The sequence below is a fragment of the Pogoniulus pusillus genome, chromosome 2 (assembly GCF_015220805.1).
Source record: "Pogoniulus pusillus isolate bPogPus1 chromosome 2, bPogPus1.pri, whole genome shotgun sequence".
In the NCBI taxonomy this organism is placed as follows: Eukaryota; Metazoa; Chordata; class Aves; order Piciformes; family Lybiidae; genus Pogoniulus; species Pogoniulus pusillus.
The window spans coordinates 34,084,961-34,108,319 of NC_087265.1; the positions used below are offsets into that span (position 1 = coordinate 34,084,961).

A 23,359-nucleotide genomic window follows, 5' to 3' on the forward strand; every position below is an offset into this window, starting at 1 on the left:
CTTCTTTTTGTGGTGAAGGGACTTTGCTTCACTACGATAGAAGGCACAGTGCTCAGAACTACAGAATCTTATTGGATGCCAAAACCAGATTTTAATTTTTTTAATAGGATAAATAAATACCTGAAATTCTCAGTCTGAAAAATGAAGCTTTTATTTTTTTTCCCAGAGCCTATATGAAAGGGGCTAGGGGGAAAAAAAGGTAGGATGATGGTCTTTCAGTCCAGCTGCTTAAAACTCACTGTGCATGCATGTTTTTCTGCTGACTGTGTGGAAGAAACAAGATCTGCATGAGTTAACATCATCACAACTTCAAGTATGACCTCAAGGAGCGAGTGCTTCTTAACTCAAGAAACAATGAATCCAGTTGAGTGTTCCTAAGTTAATCAGAATGTTAGAATAAATGGAAAACCATTTCATTGTCCAGTGGATGGTGTGCAACCTAGCATGGCCCAGGAGCTCTTTGTGTATGGGCAATATGAACACCACTGCTCAGTCAGGGACAGATGACCCAAACTGACCAAAGAGATGTTCCATATTGTATAATGTCCTGCTCAGCTATAACAACTGAGGGAAAAGAGGAGGAAAGGAGGATATTCATGGCTATGATGTTTGTTTTCCCAAACAACTGTTATGCTGAGGTCCTGCTTCTCAAAGAGTGGCTGTCTGCCTGCTGATGGGAAGGAAACATGGAATTTCTCTTTTTGCTTTGCTTATGCATACAGCATTTTCCCCGTTAAGTTTTTACTAACCTAAATCAACAACTCTTCTCACCTTCTTTATGTTTTCCTCTTGTCCTGTAGAAGGGAGTGAAGAAAAGGCTGGGCAGGTGTTTGACTGCTGGCAGGGGTCAACCCATCACACCCAGCTTCCCTGCTTGGTTTAATGTCTTGGTGTTATCTCCCATGTGTGACTTAGTCTCCCTAGAAAAGCAGTGTCCACTGCTAAGCTAAGTGTTTTGCACAAGAGAAATACATGCTGGATTGAGAGATGTTTTGGGTGCACTGAGGAAGTTGTGTCATTAGAACCAGAGCATTAACAGCATGAACCAGGAAAAACGAGGGCTTTCAATCTGTCCTTCTCTGTGTTGCTGAGCCTGTGAGCCAGAGACCCTGCCATAGCTTTTACAAGCCACTCACTGCATGTATCTGGGATTTTTGCTGCCAGTCTGCCCAGAGGAGCCCAGTCTACAAGTGAACTGTCTGGGCAACACAGGGTTTGCTCTTCATTTCATACAGGTGATATTCCCCCTCCCTTTAAGGGCAGGACTTGCTTTGGTGATAAGGTTTCTTCTAGGACAGACCTAGAGCAGTATGCATGGAATAGGCTGTCTTTACCTGTACTTAATGCGGCTGTGCCTGGTTGGATGCAGCATGTTACAAGGCCTGGTGCTATTGTTGCAGACTGCCCTGTGCAGTTACTAAAACTGGCTACTTACTGTGTCCTGGCCTTGACCTTTATTGCGTTGCTACAGGATCAGTACTGTGGTGAAGCTGGAGCTGCAGGAATGTGGCTTACTGCTGCATTTTGTCAGTTGGTGCAGTGTCCTTAATAAGTACAATTGTTCTGCTGCTCCTGATCTCTTGAGAACCATCCAGGGAGAACTGAAGCATTCATTCAACACGAGAAGGTCTCTCAGTTTCCTCCTGTTTCTTGCTAGAGGCTAGCACTACTACTTATAATGTGGGAAGGCCAGTGGAGATCTCTGTAAATGAGAGGTGTTCCCAGCCCATGGAAGCACAGGTACAGTTGCAGATTCCCACACTGACGTGATAACATAGCTATCATGTCATGCTTTAGTCTACATTTGGTTTGGCCATGCTGAGAGTCCCTAAACTCCTACCCGTGTGGGCAGAGCATCCTCAGCTCCAGTAACTGGCAGTGAGTTGGCAGCTGGAGAGGTTCTAACCCTTAATTTCCTGATCTGTACCAGGAGCTTTGTGTTCAGTACTTCCACATTTTCCATTTGTTTTTTTTTTTTAGTGTGTACCCTCAAAACGTCTCCATGGAGTGACCTAAAAACTCTTTCAGAAGCAGTAAGACAGAAACTCATAGTAACCTTCTAAGATCCTTGGCTTTCCCACAGCCTTCCCTCCCACAGCAGTCCCAGTGTGTTGAAAGCAGCAAGCTACAGGCTTCAGCTCGGGCCTGGAAGGCAAACAGCACAGCAACTCTAGCGCCAGCCAGCAGTAAGCTGGTTATCACTTAACGAGCTGTGGTACTTAATGAACTGTGGCATGGACAAGTCTCTTTTGTCTATGCTAAACCCTGGGCAAACAGCTGCCAGAGGCAATTACAAACTCTGTTTTTATGAATAACCTTGTCAGCAGGCCAGTTGTTCGGCTCGTTGGGCGTTTGCTGCAGTCTCTCCTCGCAGGCAGTGAAGGTGATGGCAGTGATGCCTGGTGCTGTCCTCCAAGGTGGGGGGAAATGGAAAGGGAGCCCCAAGGCTGCTGCCGGGAGAAAGGAACCCACCCTGAAGCAGTGGAGAAGTTTGTGGAGGACTGTCTTCCGTGGGAGGGACCCCATGTCAGAACAGGGAAAGAGTGTGAGGAGCTCTCCCCTTAAGAGGAAAGGAGCAGGAGGTCTTGAGAAAATACCTAACCACACTTGGAAGCTGGCAGGACTCAGCCTTGCTGCTCTGCAGCCTGCGCGGTGCTGCTGAGAGAGGCAACAGCTCCATCCGGGTCACCCCCAAAGCCTCTTGCACCTCTAGCAACGCAGGTTGCTTGCCTGGGTAGCCATTACCAGCCCAGCTGCGGCAGCAGCAGCAACCCATCCCGTTGGAGCGTCAGGGTAAATCTCTCTTGCTAGCCAGGTTCTGTTCCTGTTTGTTTCTGGGTCGAATCCGTCCGATTTTCCAGCAAGGCGGCAAGCCAGGGCACAGGAGCCGCAGCCGAGGAGGCCTGCTGCCTTTACGGAGGGCTGCCCTGAGAGCCTGTGCGGGGCGGGCGAGCAGCTGCGACCGCATCTTGCTGCCTTTCCGCCAGAATATTTACCCGCCCAGGGCGCCGGTAGAGGTTTTCTCCCCCAGAGAGGCTGGTGGCCGCCGCCTGGTTCCTGCGCGCCTGGCGTGTTGCTGCAAAGATCGGCAGAGGGCAGAGTAACCCCAGCGAAGGGCGGCCGAGGACAGGGCCCCCGCCACGGCGCCGTCGCTGGCGGCTGCCAATGGAGCGGAGCGCAGGCTGCGCGGCCCTGCTCCTCCCCGCGGAGAGCGCAGCCAGCCGGGCGCAGCCCCTGCAGCAAACGGGCAGAGCACCAGCAAGATTCTCCTCGAAGGTGTCCGAGAGCCTTCTTAAAACCTCACCCTTTGCGGGGCCGGGAACAAGCCTAACCCGAGTAAGAGGCAGGCAGGGCAGGCTTGCCGTGGCAGCTGGCCCATCCCGTGTGCAGGCTCCTGCGGGCGAGTGCCGGGGAGCCAGCGCCTCTCGCACCGGCTCTGCAGCAGCTCGCTCCCGCCGGCACTGTCTGCAGCTAACAGCTTCTAGCAGCAGCCACTGCGAAAGGGTAGACCTGGGCTGAGGCTCAGGCAGGAGCGGCAGGACAGGGAGCTGGAGGCAGCACTGGGAGCAAGAATGCGATGTGACCCCGAGGGCTCCATCCAGGAGAAGGGCCGGACGCAAAGACAGCTACCTGCGGCACTTGTCCAGGCGCTATCCAGCAGATGGGCTACACGCAGGCTGCCTACCGCACAACTGTGAGGTCCACACAGGAAACAGCAGCTGAGATAAGCTACGCATTACCGAGGTCCAAGGTCCGTCTAGAGACAGAGGCGCCAATAAACGCACCCTTAGGGAGTTCAGGCTATGAGTAGGTGCTCAGGGCTGACCCAAAGTGAGCGCAGGGCTCACAGCGGGAGGGTGCATGCATGGGGGTCATAGATGAGGCTGTAGCTCCAACGCTCGGTATCATTGCTTCTGTGAAAGTCCTGGGGCATCTGGGTCACCAGGCTTTGGAAAAGGTCATTAGGTGGCCAAGGTTGCCTTGCTCATTTGCTCTCCTAGGCACTTGGCTTTCAAGGGTCCTTGCCACTCTTCTAGGGAAAGCATAGAGGAGCTGCATTCCCTGGAGATGCTCTTTCACCTTCCCAGCAGATGGATAGGAGAAAAGGGTCAACTTTTCTACCCATGAATTGCAGCCAGAGAAGTGAAGCAGATGAGGGTCCAGCTGTGCTGCTAGGATGATGTGGCAAAAAGCCACCTTCAGGGGCTGGGGCCAGGCAAGGGGCAGCTGCACCTTCTCCAGGGGCCTTGAGAAGGATGGGGGACAAGTGGAGGACAAAAAGCGCACAGCACAACACAGAAAAGCAGCCTGCTTTCTACAGCCCACAGCCATGCTCATAAATAGCAGGAAGTTTCACATACCCAGATAAACAATTTCAGCTACAGTTGGTTTTGCCACATGCAGAGGGTGGTTTGGTATCTGTGCCTGGAGGGTGTGTTTCTTCTCCAGCCTGCCAAGCATGTCTGTCCTCTGGCAGGTCAGGGTACTCACCATGCTCCACAAAGCTCTCTGCCTCGCTGGCAAAAGCTCCATAGGACCAGCCAAGCAGGAGCAGGTGGAAATGTCTGTGAGGGATACATTAACAAATGAATCTCCTTAATGAGGGCTGGGGGTGGGCTTTTATGGCAAAGACTAGTGTGTTGTCTGAGCGTGAGTCCAGCAGCTGGAGCTTTGAGAAGCAATTTGAGACTGAGAAAGCAAAGAGTCTTGCTGCCCAAATCATCTTTCCTTCCATATTAACAGTTCAAGGACTGGGGGCAAACAGAAATACACACATAAGATAGATCAACTCTGGCTACACAGCTGCTGTCACTGTAAGGGTTTTGGCTTTCATGATAATGGGACCTTCTTCGAGGACTCTGACCTGCCAGGAATCCACCTGTCTGAAAGAGGCAGAGGAATCTGTGTCAGCAAGCTGGCTGGCCTATTGAGGCAGGCTTCATGCTGAAGGACTTCTGGGGAGGGATTCAAAATGGCAATGTTCAGTCCACCATCACCACGACAGCCAACTGGGGAATTAACCAAGCCAACCAGAGTAGTGCAAAATGTGCCTCAGCTATCTGCCTAAATAACAAACTAAAAGACAGCCCCCTGAAGTGCGTGTGTATGCTAATGCACGAAGTCTGGGAAACAAACAAGAGGAACTGGAACTCTGTGGCCAGTCAGGAAGTTGTGATATCATGGGAATAACCAAAACTTTGTGGGACAACTCGCACGACTGGATGATGATGATAGATGGCTATAGGCTGTTTCATAAAGACAGGCTCAGTAGAAGAGGTGGTGGAGTTGCACTCTATACTAAAAAGAACCTTGAAAGTATTGAAGTCAGCTATGGTAACTGTGGAAGCCCTATCAATTGCCTCTGGGCCAAAATCAGAAGAGTTGTTTTCAAGGGAGACCTTACAGTAGGTACTGACCCCCCCAACCAAGATGATACAACCAATGAGCCTGTTCTTGAGCCGCTTAAGAAAGCTTCGGGTCAACAAAACCTGGTTCTTAAGTGAGATTTTAACTACTCAGACATTTGCTGGAAGCACAGTGCAGAAGTTCACCTGTCATCCAACAAGTCTCTGGAATGCATGAGGGCTCCTTCTTCACACAAAAGCTAGGAATGAAGTGCTGCTCACTAACCAACAAAACTGCTTTGTCACGTCGAGGTTAGCAAGAGCCTCAGCTGCAGCAATCACAAGGCTGTGGAACGTGGGATACTAAAGGTTAGTTCCAAGACAAAGGTTTTAGATTTTAGAAGAGCAAACATCAGTGTGCTCAGGGCTCAGTTGGAAGGGATCTTCTAGGAAGTTCCCATGGAGGATAAAAGAGCTAGCGAGTGCTGGCAGTTTTTCAAGAGCACTCTCCTAGATACACAACACCAGTTCATCCCCTCCAAAGGCAAGGGAAGTAGGTGGAACAAGAGACTCCCTTGGCTTAACTCTGAGCTTCTGAGTCTGCTCAGAACCAAAAGGGAAATGTACTAGAGATGGAAAAGTGGAACATTATCTGTTGAAGATTGCAAGCCATTAGCTTGGTATGCAGAAATGCAGTTATGAGAGCAAAAGCTCAGCTTGAACTGAAATTGGCCAAAGATGTCACAAACTTAAAGAAAAGGTCCTTCAGATACATTAAAAAGCAGAAATTAAAAAGGACTACAGGCACACTCCTAGACAGGAGGGGTGAATTAGTTGCCAACAGTGCTGAGAAGGCAGAGGTCCTCAACACCTTCTTCACCTCTGTCTTTATCTGTAGGGCCCCAGGGCATGGAAACAACATGGTGACATGGAAAATACAAGGGGCAATCGGTACAAGTTGTTCCTGGGGAGATTCTGATTGGAATCCAGAAGAAAACTGTTCACAATGAGAACAGTTACACATTAGAAGCACCTCCCAGGAGAAGCAGTGGATTCCTCCCCACTAGTCAGTTTTAAGACTCAGTTGGACAGGATGCTGGGCCATCTCATATAAACCACACTATCACCTAACAAGGTTGGAGCAGATAATCCTTGGGGTCCCTTCCTTGGCATTCTGTGATTCTGTGATTGAAAAGAAGAAAAAAATCACAGGAGGCAGTGATACTAACAAGGGTCCCCTAACCCCAGTGCAGCCTACACATCAGAAGCTTCCTCTTTCCCATCCCCCAGCAGTGCCAGGCACCACTTGAGAGCAGAGAGGGGAGTGTGGAGAGCTGCAGACCCACACCTGTGTCTTCGAGCTGCTGCATTTGTCGAGAGCTGTGATACCCAAAGCTCCTTCCGGGAGAGACAGGGCAGGACCAGTCCTTCTCTGAAGCAGTCAGCCCAGGCATGGGAGGCGAGTGGAGAGGGCCCCTTCTTCCCCAGCTCCAAGGGACACAAGGGCAGAAGTGGAAGTGCACGGCAAGCCTTCAGGCTCCAAGTTTGCACCTTGTTTCTCTGCCGGTGTTGGGGGGTGGGAATTCGAACAGCTCACCCTCTTTGGATAAGGTCCAGCTGCCTTAGGAGGAATTCCTCACATAGTTTTGCTGTGAAGAAAGTGCTGACCTGTTCGGGGGCGTTTGCTGAGCAAGTGAAGACGAGCCAAAGGCAGCTCTTAAGTGCTGGGATGAAACGGCTCGTTTTCCCATCACCAGGGTTACACAGCAGGGCAGGCCCTTTGGGGAAGGCAGTATCTGCTGGCATTACTTTGTATGCCATAAGCAAGACCACCAGGACACCTTGACACTCACTGCCTTCACACACTGCCAGGGACATGCTCCAGCTACAGCAGAGATAGTGCCATGCCCTCTGTTAGCTGAGCTGGCAGGAAGGTGACCTGGCAGCTATGTCCAGGATGCTTGGCCAGATGCTGGTGCCCAGGACCTGCCCGTGGTCCTCTCTGAAACCTTGCCAGTCCCAAGGGTGAGACTCAGGAAACATGCAGAGAGCTAGAGTCTGAGGATGGTGATGAGAGAGTGGGTCAGAGATGGGGTGTTTAGCTATGCTAGGACTTGGAGCACCCCTTGGGATGCTAGGGACATGTGCAGGACTGAGGTTCTGTTTATTCGTCATAACAGAAAGAGGCTGCTGGCAGTGGTAACTCCAGTGCCAGAGAGTATTTAACCCAGAAGCGGGTGGCTAGGGGAGAGCACCTGGTAAGTCCTAGTGGAACTGACTGATGATGTTCAGTACACTTCTGAAAATGCCAGCAGGAAAATAAAGAGGGGAACTGCAATAAATAAGGAAGACAAATCAGATCCCCTGCAGTGCCAGGAGAGCAGCCAGCACATGCCTGGGCAACTGAACAAGGGCGAACTTATAAGTGCTCCTACACCAACTGCAGACACTTAAAGCCAGATGCTTTGCAGTTTTAGGGGGGACACCTCAACTAGCTGCTCATGGACATAAAGAGAAAACACTCAAATGTGGTGCACAGTGCCATCACCCCTGAAAGCAGTCTGAGAACCACCAGGAGAAGATGCTTTTCTAGGTCTGTTCTTGCACAGCACATGGGCCTTAGCTCAGGAGGGTCTAGGCCAGCTGCTGCACCACTTGGTTTTAACATTACAGCAAGAAAGAACAGGCTGGATAAGTGGTCGTTATTTGATTTCAAGACAGGAGATCATTTAAAAATGGGGAAATGGAGCAAAGGAAGTAAAAACCAGACCCAGCCCAAACCTATCAGCCAGAAGCCTCCAAGCTGCCTGGAGACACTTATTAAGAGTCTCAGTAAAACACTGAACAAAGGCCACATCGGGCAACGTTATAAAGCCCCCACGCAGCTGATGGGAAAGAAGAATGGGAAGCACAGGGAAAAGGTTGATGGTGGAGAGCAGAAGGTCTGCCAAAAGAACAAGAAAGATGAAAAAACACAGCAATTGAGATGTAAATGGGAAAGCAAGAGGGCTCAAAACAGTAAGGAAAAGCTCAGCAAATCTAGTACAGGGACTGGGAGGTGAGCAGGGTGCACAGGGATGGGGTGGCCACAGCAGATATCTGTTTGCCCTGAAGCCGCTCCTGCCCATGCCAGCTCACTATTTTTTCTGCCAGACAAAGAGGGAAAAGATCAAAAATTGCAATATAAATCCTGGCAAGGTTATATGGGAGAGATGAGCTAATGTCAGTCAGCCATAGACACCTTGGGGATTGCCAGCAACAGCTGGGCCAGAAAGGGATGGGGCACACTGACCGTCAGTAGGCACACAGTCAGGTCCCAAGTGCTACCCTGTGCAAGGTGGGTACGAAGATCCTCAAGTGCTGGCATCCTTGCAGAGGCAATTCTTCCCAGTGGCCAGACACCCTCCCAGGCTGCAGGAAGCCTGAAGCCTGGTAGCTCAGTGCATCTTGGCACAGAGAACTGAGGCAAAACCTCTGGGCATCCAGTTGCTGAGCAGCCTGAAGCAGTCCAGTGCAGTCCAGCCCCACAGATCTGGCCAGCACAAGCTCCTCTGTGGGGAGCTGGGAATTTCCCTTTCCGAGGGAGGAAACGGCTCCTATTTTGAGTCTTGCTGGAGCAAAGGATTTGGATTTTTTTTTTTTCTTTTTTTTTTTTTTCCCTCACAGATGAGTCAAAGTTGACTCTTCCTCTCCAGGGGAGATGTTGAGTTCAGTCTGGGAGAGAGGAGGTGACAACCTCAGAGCTGCTGGGAGACTCCCCAAGGAAACAGCACTGCCACATGCCAGAATCTTCAGTTTGGAGGCTGTTTGCTCTCAGTATTACATCCACACAGGGAAAACACAGGCACTTTTCACTACCAGTGCAGCATCTCCAGGTCTCTCCTTCTGGCATCCCCAGCGCTCCTCCAGCCACCACCCCACACTGCAACTTGTGTCCTCCCACCTGCGGCCTGCTTCCCGTGCTTAAGCCAGAGATGATTATGACTTACAACCTGTAAGCACTGTGCCTGGCAAGCCAGCAGTGATGGCATTGGGCACTGGGCACTCCCCTAAAATGGCATCCTGGGCTCAACCTCATTACTGTGGCAGAGACGGGTTTCTCCTGCAGACCCCATCTTGCCTGGGCTGCAAGGCTCTTCCATGAGCAAGCACCTGTCAAGGCAGGAAGAAAGAGGAACATGTTATTTTTCTCATGTTAAAAATAAACTGCTTTTCAAGAGGTCTCTCTGAAAGGGCTGGGGAAGGGGAGCAGGACTCCAGATAAGTTTGCCTGTTCTTTGTCTGCTGGTTCCAGCTCACACCAAGCAAGGCAGGCAGATATTGGTTTGAACTGACTGTAGATTGTAGGGGAAAATGGGGAGGTAGATCTGTAAGCAGAGCTTGCTGAGATACAGTGCACATGGACAGGACATGTGAGGGAAGGGAGAGCCCAGGGCACCCATCCCAACCAGATCCCCACCAGTCATAGGAGGGCCATGGAAAGGCTGGAGCTGGCAGCCAGGTTTTCCCAATATGGGAGGACTCCTCCCTTGCATGAGCAATTTAGGCATCACAGCTGACCAAGGCATTTCGTGGAAGGCTTCAGGAGCTCTCTCAGCTGTCCTGGGTTTGGCAGAGCCAGAGATGACTGGTGCTGCTGCGAGATCCAGACCCACAGAGAGATGGGGGTTCCAGGCAAGATGTGCAGTGGGAAGGGGCAGGGGGACCCAGTGTCCTCCCCTGAGTGACTGCTGGGGCCACAGACTGACACGTTGCCATGGGCAGTGACAAGAGATGATGCTGGGGGATGCAGTGAACCTGGCCACTGTGAGCTGGTCTCCTCATAATCCCATAGTGTAGGACATTGGTAGGGATGTGCCTGTTCAGGCTCTTTAGGACCTGTTCATGACAATGAATTTCTCTCTTCCCATTCTAGTTGATCCTGTCCACCTCCTCATCCTACCCTGGCAGCAAGCACTGTGTCTGGGGACGGAAACGCCTGCTGGAATCTGCTCTCTCCGCTAAGCCTTGGTGAGTGCTCCTGATGCTGCTGTTGCAGGCTATGACAAGTAACAATTCTACATCCACCTCATCCCACAGCTCTGTGAGTGTGTAGCCCTCCATCAACCCCCTCTTCTACCCTCTTCTCCCCTCCCAGAGCTCCCACTGGGTGCTCCTGCCCTCAGCCAGCTGCTCCATCCACCCTATCGATGCAGATGCTCCTCACCCCAGCTCCAGTGGGCCCTTCTGAAGCTATGGGGGGACCAGACCTGCACCTCATACTCAGGAAATGGTTTCATGTGGCTGCAGAACTCTGCCCTGGTGGTGTACAAGCATGACTGTGCAGCGGGAAGGGAAACAAGTGCCATTTCCCACAGCCAGCCAAGAGGCAGAGACTCAAGGGTGAGCCACAGGGATGAGGCATGCAAGAAGCATCTGCCTCATCCCTTTCCCATGAAAGTCCTTCCTCTGGTGTGTGCTGAAGTATTGATTTTCCCTTGGAGTGGATGAGTCATGGAGAAGCTGAAAGGGGAGAGGGAGCTGCTAGGACACTCCAGGTGCCGGTTTCTGGTAGGGAAGCTGCACAGGAGGGAGCAGGCACTGCCCATAGGTGTGGGCAGAGAGCAGGAAGGATGCATGGGTTCCAGGGCTCTGCGGCTGGCTCTCTCCCTGACACCACCACATGAGGCAGCCCTAGACCTGGAACAGGAAGGGAGATCACTTCTCTGGTCCCCCTCCTCCTTCCTTGGGGAGGAGGTTACAGTGTGTAGGGGTGGAGTGAGCTCTCTGCTGTGCCTCCACTGAATCAGCAGCTGTGTATCTTCTGGCTCCAGAGCAAACGCTCTCACTTCCCCTTCTCTCTTGAGCATCGTTCGGCCCTTTTATTGATGATATCCAGCTTGGGAATGGGCCAGGACATCTCTTTCATGCTGTGATTCCACCAGATGAGAGCTCTCCATAGCATGTGGCTCAGAGAGAGAGGTAGCAGCCCCAGCATGTGGCCAGGGATGGAGTCCCTTGCCCACCCAGCTCTTTGTGCAGGGATCTGGGCTCTGCCGTGGCAAGAGGCTGTGCAATATGGTGCAAGAGACTGCAGACAGGAGTCTGTCCTGTCCCTACTGAGGTAGACACAGCGGTCCCCTGGTAACAGCCAAACTGCCAAACTGCAGCAATCCATGCTCCATCTTCCTTGTATCCGTGGGAGGGATGCAGGTGAGCTCCAGAAACTGGAGCATTTCTGCCACTCTTCTAGCCACCCCTGTACACTTCCTTCTTCCCTCTGCAGCCCCTCACTAATACATCCACCATATTTGGCTGCTGGGGCCAGGCTGCTACACTCCCATTCTCCTGTCACCTCAACATGGCTTAGCTCATCCCACGCCTGCATGGGCGGCTAACATGCTCCCCACTCAGTCAAGCTCTTGTGCTTGCCAATTTTCCTTTTGGGGGGAATATCTGGATTTCCAATTATTCCCACTCCCTGCCTGAGCTCTTTGGATCCTTCCCAACCACCCACCTTCATGGCTGTGCACGCTTCACCTCCGGAAAGGAGGGATGCCCTTTGCAGCCTCAGATGCTGTCACATCATCCTTTGCCAGATCTTTGCTGGAGGCAGTGAATGCTGCTGCCTGGATCACTTCCTCTACTGCTCTCCTGGTGGATCTGAGCCATGAGCAGACACAGGCTTCTTAGCCAAAGCAAGAGATGTGGTAGAGAGGTGAAAAACTGACTGGTGTCAGTGGTCCTGGGGACTCACACCCAGGGGCTGCAGCTAGTAGATAGTGGCTTTAACATGGACAAATGGCACATCAAAGCAGGAAGGCCAGTTATGGCCACCACCTGGTGTTGCCTGTTGGTAGTTTTCTCTTCCTTCTGTTTGCTGCAGCCTTTGTTTCTCTGCATGGACACTTGCCAAACATTGTCCTTTGTCTCTTGTCCCTTATTGCCTTCCTGGACTCAATCCTATGGTTCCCACTGCTCCTCAGCTTTCTCATTAAGCCCCTGTGGAAAAGCATGGGACTAAGGCCCCTTCCTGTATCCTAGCTGCAAGTCACAGGAGCATCTCAGGGCGACTCTGCACAATCAATGGATTTTTGGTGGTGGTGACAGTTCACAGTGTCCCCTGGCACCCCTGCCACTCCCACAGCACACAGTTCACAGCTCCACAGGCATCCTGGCAGCCTAGAGAGAGCACAGGGTCAGCCACCGTGCCAGAGCTGTTTCAGGAGGGTGAAGTGGATGCAGGCCATATATGCCAGCCCTGAAACCACTGCCAGGGTCATGTCTGGGCCAGGACAGCCAGGGTTTCCAACCCTCCTCTCTGCCCAAAAGAGGGAAAAACAGGCCAGTCATCTCACAAGGTTGCCAGGGTGACATGTTTTTGGCCGCCGTGCTGTCCCAGCCACTGAGCTGGCAAAGGCTGTGTGAATCTGGGGAGCTGGGGCAATCCTTCTGTCTCCACAATAGGGTGCCCCTGCCCAGGGCCACCCAGCAGCATGGGACCACCAGCTGCAAGATGCAGCTGGAAGAGAGCGGGTGGAAGCCAGGCACAGGGGTGGAGAGACAGTGGGACCCTGAAGGGGCCATGCAGAGATGAAAAATGTCAAAGCTTTGCTGGGTCTTGAAGCCTACAGGGCAGAAGAGCCTTTCTGGCTTTGGGAAGCTGCGGTTGTGAGCTACAGAGCCACCATCAGAGCACTGCTGGTTTCCATTTGGTTGACTTTCGAAAGAGCTGCCTCCCTGGCAGCATGTCCCCCCTAACAGCAGGCAGTTTGTTTCCTTGGGAAAAGATGAGCTTCATTATCTGTCCTTCGTGGCTCTTGAACTCTAAAGCACAGTGGGAGGAAGTTTTATGATGGGAAACTGCCCTGGTGTCAGCCAGGCACTCTGCATGGAGGTCTGCTCCGGGGAGACAGCCCCATGGCGGTGGGGCTGCTACTGGGGCAGAGACCTACCTGCTGGTACAGGCAGGACAGAGGGATGGCAAAAAAGGTGATGCAATTGAACTTTCCCCATGTATCTCCCCAGCACACAAGCACAGCAGGAGCTGGGAGAGCACAGTCAGTGCCCAGAGGTGCGGCAAGGAGGAAGTCTGGGCTGCAAAGCAGCTCCACATTCACCTGCATCTCTGTGCTTGCAGTGCCCAGTGATAAAAATCTCTGCTCTTGGTGGAGCACCAGCTGAGTCAGTGTGTGGGAAGGTCCAGGCAGGTGGTCAGGGTAGCCGCAGCCAGATTTGTACCTCCTGGCCCCTGCTGGTAATGGTGGGAAGGGTCAGTGCCATGTTTCCCTGCTGAGCGAGAGCAATGCCGAGAACAGGGCCCTGGAGCTGCCCATGGCCTCTCCCACTCCACAGGAGTGTTTACTGCCCACTCCCATCAAGCCCATTAAAAGCCTGCTTGCTTTGAAGAGACCGACACTATCAAGGTGGATGAGTTTCTGTTTTTAAGGAGATTTTTTTCAAACACCATTCTTGCCCCAGGACTCTCCTCCCACTTGTTCCATGCTCTCTAGGCTCAGCACCATTGTGACTCCTCCTGCAGCCCATCCACCCCTCCAAAAACCCTGCACGAAATGGCAGCTGTGACTCAGGGCTGCCACGTGTTGCCTTTTGTGCAGCTCAGGTACCTGGCCAAGGCACATCAGTGTCTACCTGGAGGAAAGGAATCCAGCTGCGGGAGAAGAAAAGGGCAGTAAATCAGTCAGCACCCAGCCAGGAGAGCATAAATTTAACAGTTCTGACCGTGTGAAATCATTCTGCACCCAAACAAAAGGCAGCTTCGGTGTCTATTCATCTCCCCTAGACGGGGTCATGCTCAGGGGCTGCCTGCCTCTGGCTCTGTGGTGACGGCACGATCAAAAGCTGTATTGCTAAAATACGGATCACCGTGGTGTGCACCTCTACGAGCACGGAGCTAAGCAGCTGGATGTCATGGTTTATACTGCTAGATCCAAATCGTGGATCAGACTAAACACTGCCTCTGCCACCATCAATGAATCACTTCTAGATCCCCAGGAAGTTGCCAGGGCTTGAGCTTCAGAAGTTTGCTGCCGCAGGACACTAAAATACTGTGGAAGACAAAGCAAGGTGTGGCAGGTTTTGTGGGGATTATCCTGCCCTGCGCTGGGCTGGGGCTGGAGGTAGATGAAAGCTGGGGTAAGGGGAGGAGGTGAAAGCAGGCGGCAGCACCAGTTTTAACCTCTGCCCCTGCATGGGCAAGGCTGGGCTAGGTTAGAATCATAGAATTGTAGAATGGTTCGGGTCAGAATGGACATTAATCACCTAGTTCCAACCTCTCTGCCCTGGGCAGGGACACATTCCACTACTGCGGGTCCCTGCCCAACCTGACCTTGCACACTTTCATGGAGTGGACCTCCACAACGAGGGAGGGGGCATGTCGTTCTTTGCAGCGGCAGAGCAGCAGGGGAAGCTCACGGGGTTCCCATGCAGGAGCGAGAGACCCCTAGGGTAGGGAAAGGCCCAGGAGATGAAGGCATGGGGTGCCTGGATGGCAGCCCCCTTCTCTGCTGGGCGCCCCAGGGGCTGAGAAGGGAAAGGGGAACGACCTCAGCTCGCGGATCCACCCGCTCCTGGCCTGCGACCCGAAGCCCACGGGCTTGGTGCAGCAGCTGGCGCCGCGGCAGGTTCAGGCTCACAGTGCCCTTTTGGGGTGCGGGTGCTTCCCGGCGCCCCGAGGGCAGGAGGGATGCTCCTCCGAGAGGGCAGCCAGGCCATGTGCCCTGCACACTGGCTGCGCTGGGGCTGGCGCAGAGCCTGGACGCCCCGAGGAGTGTTCCCGACTCTACTGCAATAGCTCAGCGCCAGTTCAAGCCCCGGTGACCGAGATTTGGGAGTGGGCTGAGGCCCGGCCCCGGCTCGCCCGCTTCGCAGCCAGCCCGGGGCGGGCCGCCCCTCCCTCCCCTGCCTCCCTCCCCGCCCCCCGGGCCGAGCCGAGCAGTGCCGAGTCTAGCCGAGCGCCGCCGAGCCGCGCCGATCCGATCCGCCGGCACCGAGCGGGCACCATGCGCTCAGGGTGAGCGACCGGGCGGGGGCCTGTCGGGCGCACCGGGAGCCCAGAGCCGACAGAGCTGGGGGCACCGGTGTGCTTTGAGAGGGACCCCAGTACCATGGGGACCCCAGACCCACCGGCGCTGGAGTTCACCGAGGTTCCGGTGTACCAGTATGCCGTGGGAGGCGCCCCGAGGACACCGGTATCCCGAGGGCACCGGTACCGCGAGGATCTCGGTACTGCGAGGACCCCCGGAGCCGCCTCGGCACCGAAGGCTCCAGTGCCGCCAAGGCTGGGGAGCGTGGGTATGCCGTGAGAGGGACCCCGGGTACACCGGCACTGGTACCACCGGGACTCCAGAGCCACCTGGGCTGGGGTTCACCAAGGCACCAGTGCACCAGGGTCACCGAGGTTGGAGGGCATCGGTAGCGTGGGAACGTCCCGAGGACCACGGGTCCTGGCGGGGCTGCTTGGCGAGGGGCTGTCCGGAGCCGGCGGGACGTGGGTAATCTCTTGCTCTCTCCTTCCCTTCCCGCAGGTGCCCCCCGCGGCGGCTGCTTCTCGGGCTCTTTGTCCTGCTGGTCCCCGTCGCTTCCCAGGAGCCCGGTAACGTGCGCGGGATGCTGGGGAGAGGGCTTGTGTCCCTGTCGGTGTACCCGAGGTCTTGGACCCACTCCCTGTCCTGAAGCCCCTGTTCCCCGGGATGTGGTGTGAACAAGCCCTGCTTCCCAGTGTGAATACAGCTCCCTGTCCTTCTCGGGCCAAATGCTGCGCCCAGTCTGTGGTCCCCAAAGAGAAGGGCGATGGGAAGAGTTTCCCGCCACGCACCCCTTCAAATACTGCATCCTTTGCGGCCACTGATAGTGGCAGACTTGGGGTTTTGTGTGCCCCATAGCAACAGAGCACCGGGGAAAGATGCTGGGGGAATGCTGTGCTGGGCGACACTTGGGAGAGATGCCTGGCTGCAGCGCGCTCGAAGGCTTTACTGGGGTGAGAGTGATTTGTCGGGTCCGTTCTGGTTGTGGGACAAATGGGATGGCGTTGCCTTAAGTGGCCGTGCTCCGTGTATTAGCGACTTCTGCTGCGCCCGCAGAAGTGTCTTCCCTGTGCCTGCAAGTCCTTGGGAGCAGCACGAGCGGTAGGAAACCTCGAGCGTGTGCCCTGTGGATGCAACACCTCCCACGCCGCTTGCTGGCTTCCTCCTGCCTTCGGGGTTCTGTGAAACAACCCTCTCATCTGCTCATCTTGCTGTGCCCCAGGAGAGGGCAATTCAGCACTGACTCAGCTTTCTAGCCTATCTGTACCCACGGGGCACACGAGCCGGTTCTCCCACTGCCTGAGCATATGAGTTGCCTATTTTCCTGGTGAACTTTACCTCCACGCCGGGGAAGCTTCCGCCTGGCTGCCAGACCGGTTGAAAACCCTCCTCCACTTGCAGCCAGCTCTGGATGCGTGCCCAGTGCGAAGCAGCAGAGAAAGCCGTGGCTAACACAGGATGCCCCCAACCCGACTTGCAGCCCAGCAACCCCCTTTACAAAAGCAGCTGAGCTACAAGCAATGAACCTGAACTAGGCGAAGGTGGCTTTTTCTCTGGGGTTGATGTTCTGATTGTCTTCTGCTTGTGCTCTTGTGCTGAGTGTTGTCAGCTTGCTAGCACATTACAAGGCATGGCTCATGCCCCTCTCTGTCATTGTAGGCTGGGTGAGACGTGTTAAGTGGCTGCCCCAGGTACAGGCGAGCTGGAAGTCGGACAGGCACTGAGCCGTGAAATCGATAGATTATTTACTGGAGCAAGGCTTTGTGTCATCTAGGAACAGATGGATGTGTGGAAGCTGGCTCCGATGGTGGTTGGGTGGTGTCACAGAGGACAAGAGGGACGCCTGGGCAGTGGGGAGGCGTGGCGTGACTAGAGCGTGTCTGGGAACACTTGCAGAAGTTCTTGAAGTGCCCTAGGCTGAGTTTGTGACGTTGTTTTCTGTGGCTTGGGTGTCTCCCCAGGCACCGTGGGAACAAAGCTTCCCTTGGAGATCTCAGAGATGGGTGCGTTATTCCCATGTGAAATCCTGAATTCACTATTTTAGGTCTCTGGAGACCATCCAGCATGTCTGAACTGAACTGGAGGACCGGGAGCTGATTTAACAGTGATTACTCAGAAGTATTTGTGCCTTTCCTACCCTCTATCCACTGGCAGCATAGATCCTGGCATGGCATTGGGCTTTCAGGGCTGACACCCTTTGCTGAGCTGAAGCTGCATCCCCTCCAGATTTAAGCAGCCGTGCTGAGTGCTGAGGGACCCTGAAGAGGTTTCATGTGGTGTACAAAGGAGTTAAATGCCAGGGGAGCACCACTGGCAGGGTCACCACTGGCAGGGCAGGGAGGTGCCCGTTTCACCCAGCTGACTTGGCTGTCTCCCAAAGGCAGGCTGTGAAGCAGGTTTAAAAAGAATCTGCAAGAGAGTTGCTGTGAGGTCTTTCTTTCTTTCTTTCTTTCTTATTCTTTTCTCTCTCTTTTTTTTTCCTTCACTTGGTTCAATGTCCAAGGACTGCAGGGCCTGTTCTGCCGGCCTTCCTTTGTGATGGCTCCTGGGGAATGTTTGCTCTGAAGGCCGTCCTGGCATGGAGATAACCTTTCTGTTTATCTGCCTGCCTTGCAAATTTGGGGGCTTAGCTGCTCAGAGCTGGTCTTACCTGTTATCACTGGATCTCTGGGATTCCTCAGCAGGGGATGGGGATGCTATAGTGATGCTGCCGTGGGCTCAGTCCTGAAAGCGTGGGTGAAACAGAGCACACACAGGGCTGTTGGTGTCCCTCGTGTGAGGGGCAGCAGTCTGGGCTGGGTTGGATGCTGGGGAAATTCCCATTCCCACGGAGGAGGACAGCTCTGTAACAGGCCACTGGAGATGGGGCATCCTCACATTTAGTGGTTTACAAAGCTGACTAGGGTTATGGTGGATATGGCTATATGAGAGAGCCTGATCTCATTCATTTTGATCAGTATGGAGTTTCTCAGCATCAGTTTGGGACTGGGATGGGCTGGTACATTGAAGTCTTGGCTGGTGATTAGGAGGATGCAGGCAGCACCTGGGAAGCTGAGCTACTTTGCCTCCTTCCACTGTTAAATATAGCAGGTGCAGGAGCCAGTTATTGCTGGCATAGGTGCTCCTGTTTGATTTTTATTTCCATCCTCTACAGCTGGTCTCAAGGTCTGGTGGGTCTCAATGGCTGGGATTCCTTGCAAGCATGTGCCTTTGACGATGGAACAGGTGCTGTGCAAAATGTTGTACAGGTTGTGACGCAGCTGCTTTGGCATCGGAGCCTGGCGATTTCTGACAGGTGGATCACAGCTTGTGCAAGCTTTGTCTTAAGAGCTCGTTCGAAAGACTAGGAGGAGGGCTGTGGGGAATTGGCCAAGGGATGGAGCCATCAGCATGGTTCAGCCTGGGGAGAATTGGCACCTCTCAGCTCCTATAGCATCGTTTGGCTCCTGAGGCTCCTGGGCTGGAGCAACAGGGAGAGTATGCTGTGCTTGAGAGGCTCTGCAGGCACTTCATCTCCTTATCAACTGGCAAGACTTCTGTTTGCAAAACCTTATCTGGGCTGCTGCTCTCTGCTGTAGGAGCTGGTGGGGAGGGAGAGCCACCTCAAGCTGCCGGCAGCTGGGAAGAAGCCAGGCCTGCAAGCATCTCCCTGCAGCACTGCTGGATACTCACAGGACTTCTGGTCCATCCCCTGGGTGATGGATCCCAGTCCCTCTGCCCATCCCAAGGAGAAGGCAGCAAAGATGAAGTGTCCCTGCTCAGATGGCATTCTGGGGCTGGAAACTTGTTTTAAAAAGAGACTGAATTGTCCTGCAGATTGGCTGAGCTGCCAGGCATGTGTTTTATTTTCACTTCCCTTGATGCAAGCAACCTTTTCAAGCCCCAGCCCTAATTTTCTTGGTGATTTTGCAGCTCTCTTACATAGATTTGGTCCATCCTCAGCATCCATCTCCCAGAGCTCTGACTCGATTTTAGATTTTCATGAGAGGATAGGGGCCAGCCCAGGTCTCTCCTGGCCCTGTGTGTCCATAGATACCTGTGACCTCCCTCCCCACTGGCACATGTCCCTAGGAGGATGGTAAGCCAAACTGCTTTTCCCTGTGGCTGCTGAAAGATCCTTCATGCACACTACAAGGTGCCAAAGAGGTGGGTTTTCCACTCTGAATAGCAGCTTCATTGCTTCTTATTCATTTTTGGCCTGCAGCTGGAATTAACCTCTTCTTACGAAGGTGGTGTTGCTATAACTTGGGTGCTGTTAAATTGAAGACCTTGAGCACTTGGAGAAGACAGAGGAACAAGTTTTGCAATCCTGTTTCAAGCATTATCACATGGCTTAAAAAAACCCCAAGCAGATAACTATGCTTGGTGGTGGGATGTCAGCACTTCTTTTGAAGGAGACAGGAGTGTGGAGCAGGGAGTGAGCACAGGGGACAAGGACTGGTCCAAAGTTGCATCTACCCTTGAGCACAGAGCCTGCCGAGGATACTGAGGACCTGGGCACTCAAGTGCCATGGCCACCACTGTTTGCAAACCAGACACCTGGACAGCACATGGATATCTGGTAGTACTGAGGTCTGTCCTTGGACATAGTGAGGGAGAGCTACTCTCAAACCAGCATGTACCATAGGATGCCATTGTTGTGTCCTCCAGTACGTCTGACTCTTGAGCAGTGGCTTTGGGAGGAAGCTCCCAGGCACATGGGACAACCTAGTTTTCTACACAAGCCCAGAGTGTCTCATCCTCAGACATCTGCAGTCTTACTAATATACCTGCCTTTGCTTTATCATAGAATAACAGAATGGTTTGAGTTGGACTAGACCTTTGAAGATCGTCTAGTCCAACCCCCACACACACAGTAAGCAGGGACATCTTCCACTAGGTCAGGTTACTTAGAGCTCTATCTAACCTATCCCTAAATATTTTCAGTGATGGGGCATCCACAACCTCTTTGGGCAACATGTTCCTGTGTTTCACCACCCTATTCTTAAGAGAAAACAAAGTATTTTTTATGTCAGATGTCTTGGTTTACCAATATTGACCCTTGTCCTGTCACTACAGGCCCTGGTAAGAAGTCCTTCTCCAGCTTTCTTCTAATTCCCATTTATATATTGAAAGGCCACAGTAAGGTCTCTCCAAATCCTTCTCTAGGATGAACAACCCCAACTCTCTCAGCCTGTCCTTGCAGCAGAGGTGCTCCAGCCCTCTGATCATTTTTGTGGCCTCCTGGACCTGCTCCAATAAGTCTGTGTCTTTTGTGCTAAGATCCACAGAGCTGTGCAGTACTCTGTGTCATGTTGCAGGAGAGTGAGAGGGGCAGAATCCCCCCTCTTAACATGCTGGTTGTACTTTCTACCTGGTTGTGGTTTAGGTTATCACACCATGGACATACCTACTTCATTCCAAGCACTACCTACAGGGTGGAGATCAGGGGTTTCCATTGCCCAGCCATGTGGGAAGGAAGCCCCATGGCCCATGCTGGTGTGCATCCTTCCTGTACCAGAGTCCTCATGTTTCTCACATGGGCTCCTTCCTGCTGCCTGGAGGCCCCCTGGTCTCCCATGGCTGTTGTAGGGAGACATCCATCAAAATAGTCCAAGCGGCTCTCCAATTCAGTATGGTTGACACAACCAGGAAAGGTGTACCAGGGCAGTGAGGTCAAAGAGGGGTACTTGAACTGTCTGGAGAGCAGAGGGATTCTCTTATCTGTGAGCAACCTCCTCATATTATTCCAGGTAATGCTTCCCTGCCTTGAGAGATGCAGTGAGCTTTGCACTGCTTTGCAGAGAGTGATGTTGGTGAGAGGATGCACAGGGTAGGAGAGCTGGAGGTGCTGCTGGAGGGATGGAGCCATGCAGCTGCTCACGGACTGGCAGGGGCTGTTGCACAGCTTTTCCAGTGAAGCTTTGCCTACACCTTGCTGCTCCTGTTGTTGTCAGATGTGTGCAGTGCTGGCTTCTCTGCTGCACTATTCTGGGCTGTGGCCACTGTTAGGATGATGCTGTAAGCCCTGAAATGACAGTCTGGCCGAGTGTGCTGTGCCTCTTCTAGACTCCCATAATTTACCAAGAGCAGTATTAATTCTGGCAGTTCAGCAGAGAGTTCAAAGCACTAAAGGAGACATCTGGGATGAAATATCAGATGTATATCAGCAGTGTAGAGGTATGGGATTAATAAAACATTTTAACGATCTTCTAGTGTATCCGATGACATTTGAGGAAGCGTTGGAGATGAGTCCTTTCCAGCTGTGTATGCAGCCTGGAGGCAGCATCTTCTGCAACGGATGGCAGGAACTGGTGCTGAGCTTCACCTCACCCCACAACTCCATCTCTGCTCTGCCATCTGTAGGATGCTCTCACCAGCTCTCTTGTCCTCCAGCCCTATTCCTCATCCCTTAGGTACCAATATGTGTGAAGCAGTGGTGCTGCTGCCTTCTGGACAGATGTATCAGTGCTCAGAGGAAGCACTGTTGAGTGGAACGTGGTTGGAGAAGAAACCTGCAGCAGTTGGCTGGTACAAAACCCCCTTTAATACTGGGGAGTGGGAGCAAGTCTGTGACTTTGTGGACGGAGGGAGGTATGTTGTAGCAGCACACGTGTGGTTTTTGGCTTTTAATGTGGGACTTAATTAGCCTAGAGAGCTTGCTGCCAAAGATTAATTGAAGCAAGGAGCTGAATGGGATTATAAAATGGTTTGGACATTTGTACAGCTAACAAGGACTTGCAAGATTGCCTTCATGTGGCTTTGGAGGCACTGGGAGAAATGTGAGACTAGGAGCTGCAGGCATGGAGAGAGATGGAGTGTGCTTGAGGGCAAAAATGGGTTGAGTTGGGTTGGAGCCATCAAAGAGCAGAGAAGGCAGAAGATGGTGTCAAGAAAACACCAGAACCTGGGACTCATTGCTGATTCCCTCTGGGTGCCAGATTTGAGTTAATGCAGAGTTGCTCAGACACTTGTTTGGCTATCTTCTGTGCTTGGGAAGCTTGTCTCCTCTGTTTATGAGCAAGAAGTCTTCCTTAAAGAGCAAGCCATTGGGTATCTTGGTGCAGCATTGCAGCCTCATGTCCCACATCCCTCCCAGTGACCAGAAGCAGGGTTGCCTCTGGGATGTATAGCAGCACAGATAGTGGATTACCTTGGTGGTGCCAGGCACATTTGCCAGATCTGCTCACACAATTGAACATCCTGGTGTCATTCAGTGCATTTTCTGTTTCTTGTCTTGATTTCCTTCCCCAGGTGGTGTGTGCAAGAGCAGACCACAGGCCAAAACCCCTCAATGGCCTTGAGGCACGAGCACAGTTAATAAACTCTTTGAGGGTGAAGGGATGGTTCCCACAAGACAGAGGTGTGGTGATGGCTTTTGACTCCCAGCAAGTGCTGGGGGCTGGAGGGGAAGCAGGACCACTCTCCCTCATCTCATCCTGGGGTTGCTGCTGGGGGGTGCCCTAGGGACAAGGCTCTGGAGGCTTGCTATGCTCCTGGCTCTGACCACTTGGCAGGAGCATCTCCGGTGTTGAGGACTTTCTCATCAAGAAACATCTGGACTGGAACATTCTGTGCCTGCTGGTTTTCAGTTGAAAAGGTTGCTTTTGTGGAATTTTCATTGCTTTTTTTGGCATCGCCTCCCAGCCCTTTTCTAAGATGGAAATTGGTCATTAGTGGATTTTTATTGCGTTTTTATTTTATTCCCAAGCTCAATTTGCTGACTTCCTCCTCCCAGGGGGCTGGGAGATATGGCTCTGACCCTGTCCCCAGGTTGTGGGAGGCTGCTCAATCAGCCTAGAGTGGGAATAGCAGCTGGGGCACCTCAAATCTGCCTCTCACTAGCTCAGCATTATCCTCCCCATGCTCTTCCCACTGTCACCTGTGGCATAAATCTCTGTCAGTTTGATGACCTCTGATTTTAGAGTTCATAATCATTCACCTGCCTTCCCTGCAGTAAACACTGCAGTCAAACAGATGTAGTCTTTTCCACCCTCCTTTTTAGTCTGT

At 52.8% G+C, this 23,359-nt stretch overlaps 1 protein-coding gene and 1 long non-coding RNA gene across 2 annotated transcripts in view; both read left to right on the plus strand.

Annotated features, from left to right (window-relative positions):
- Positions 1 to 10,086: 10,086 nt before the first annotated feature.
- LOC135187931 (uncharacterized) lies at positions 10,087 to 14,481 on the plus strand. Its single transcript, XR_010307507.1, has 3 exons — positions 10,087 to 10,151; positions 10,261 to 10,355; positions 13,943 to 14,481. It is a non-coding gene; the product is annotated as an uncharacterized LOC135187931 (long non-coding RNA).
- A 970-nt stretch (positions 14,482 to 15,451) lies between these two features.
- Positions 15,452 to 23,359, plus strand: part of COL18A1 (collagen type XVIII alpha 1 chain) — a 42,247-nt gene continuing 34,339 nt past the window's right edge. The window contains exons 1-2 of the mRNA XM_064166047.1: positions 15,452 to 15,645; positions 15,872 to 15,939. Of these exons, the coding sequence (XP_064022117.1) occupies positions 15,452 to 15,645; positions 15,872 to 15,939 (262 nt within the window). The remainder of the gene's footprint in view (positions 15,646 to 15,871; positions 15,940 to 23,359) is intronic.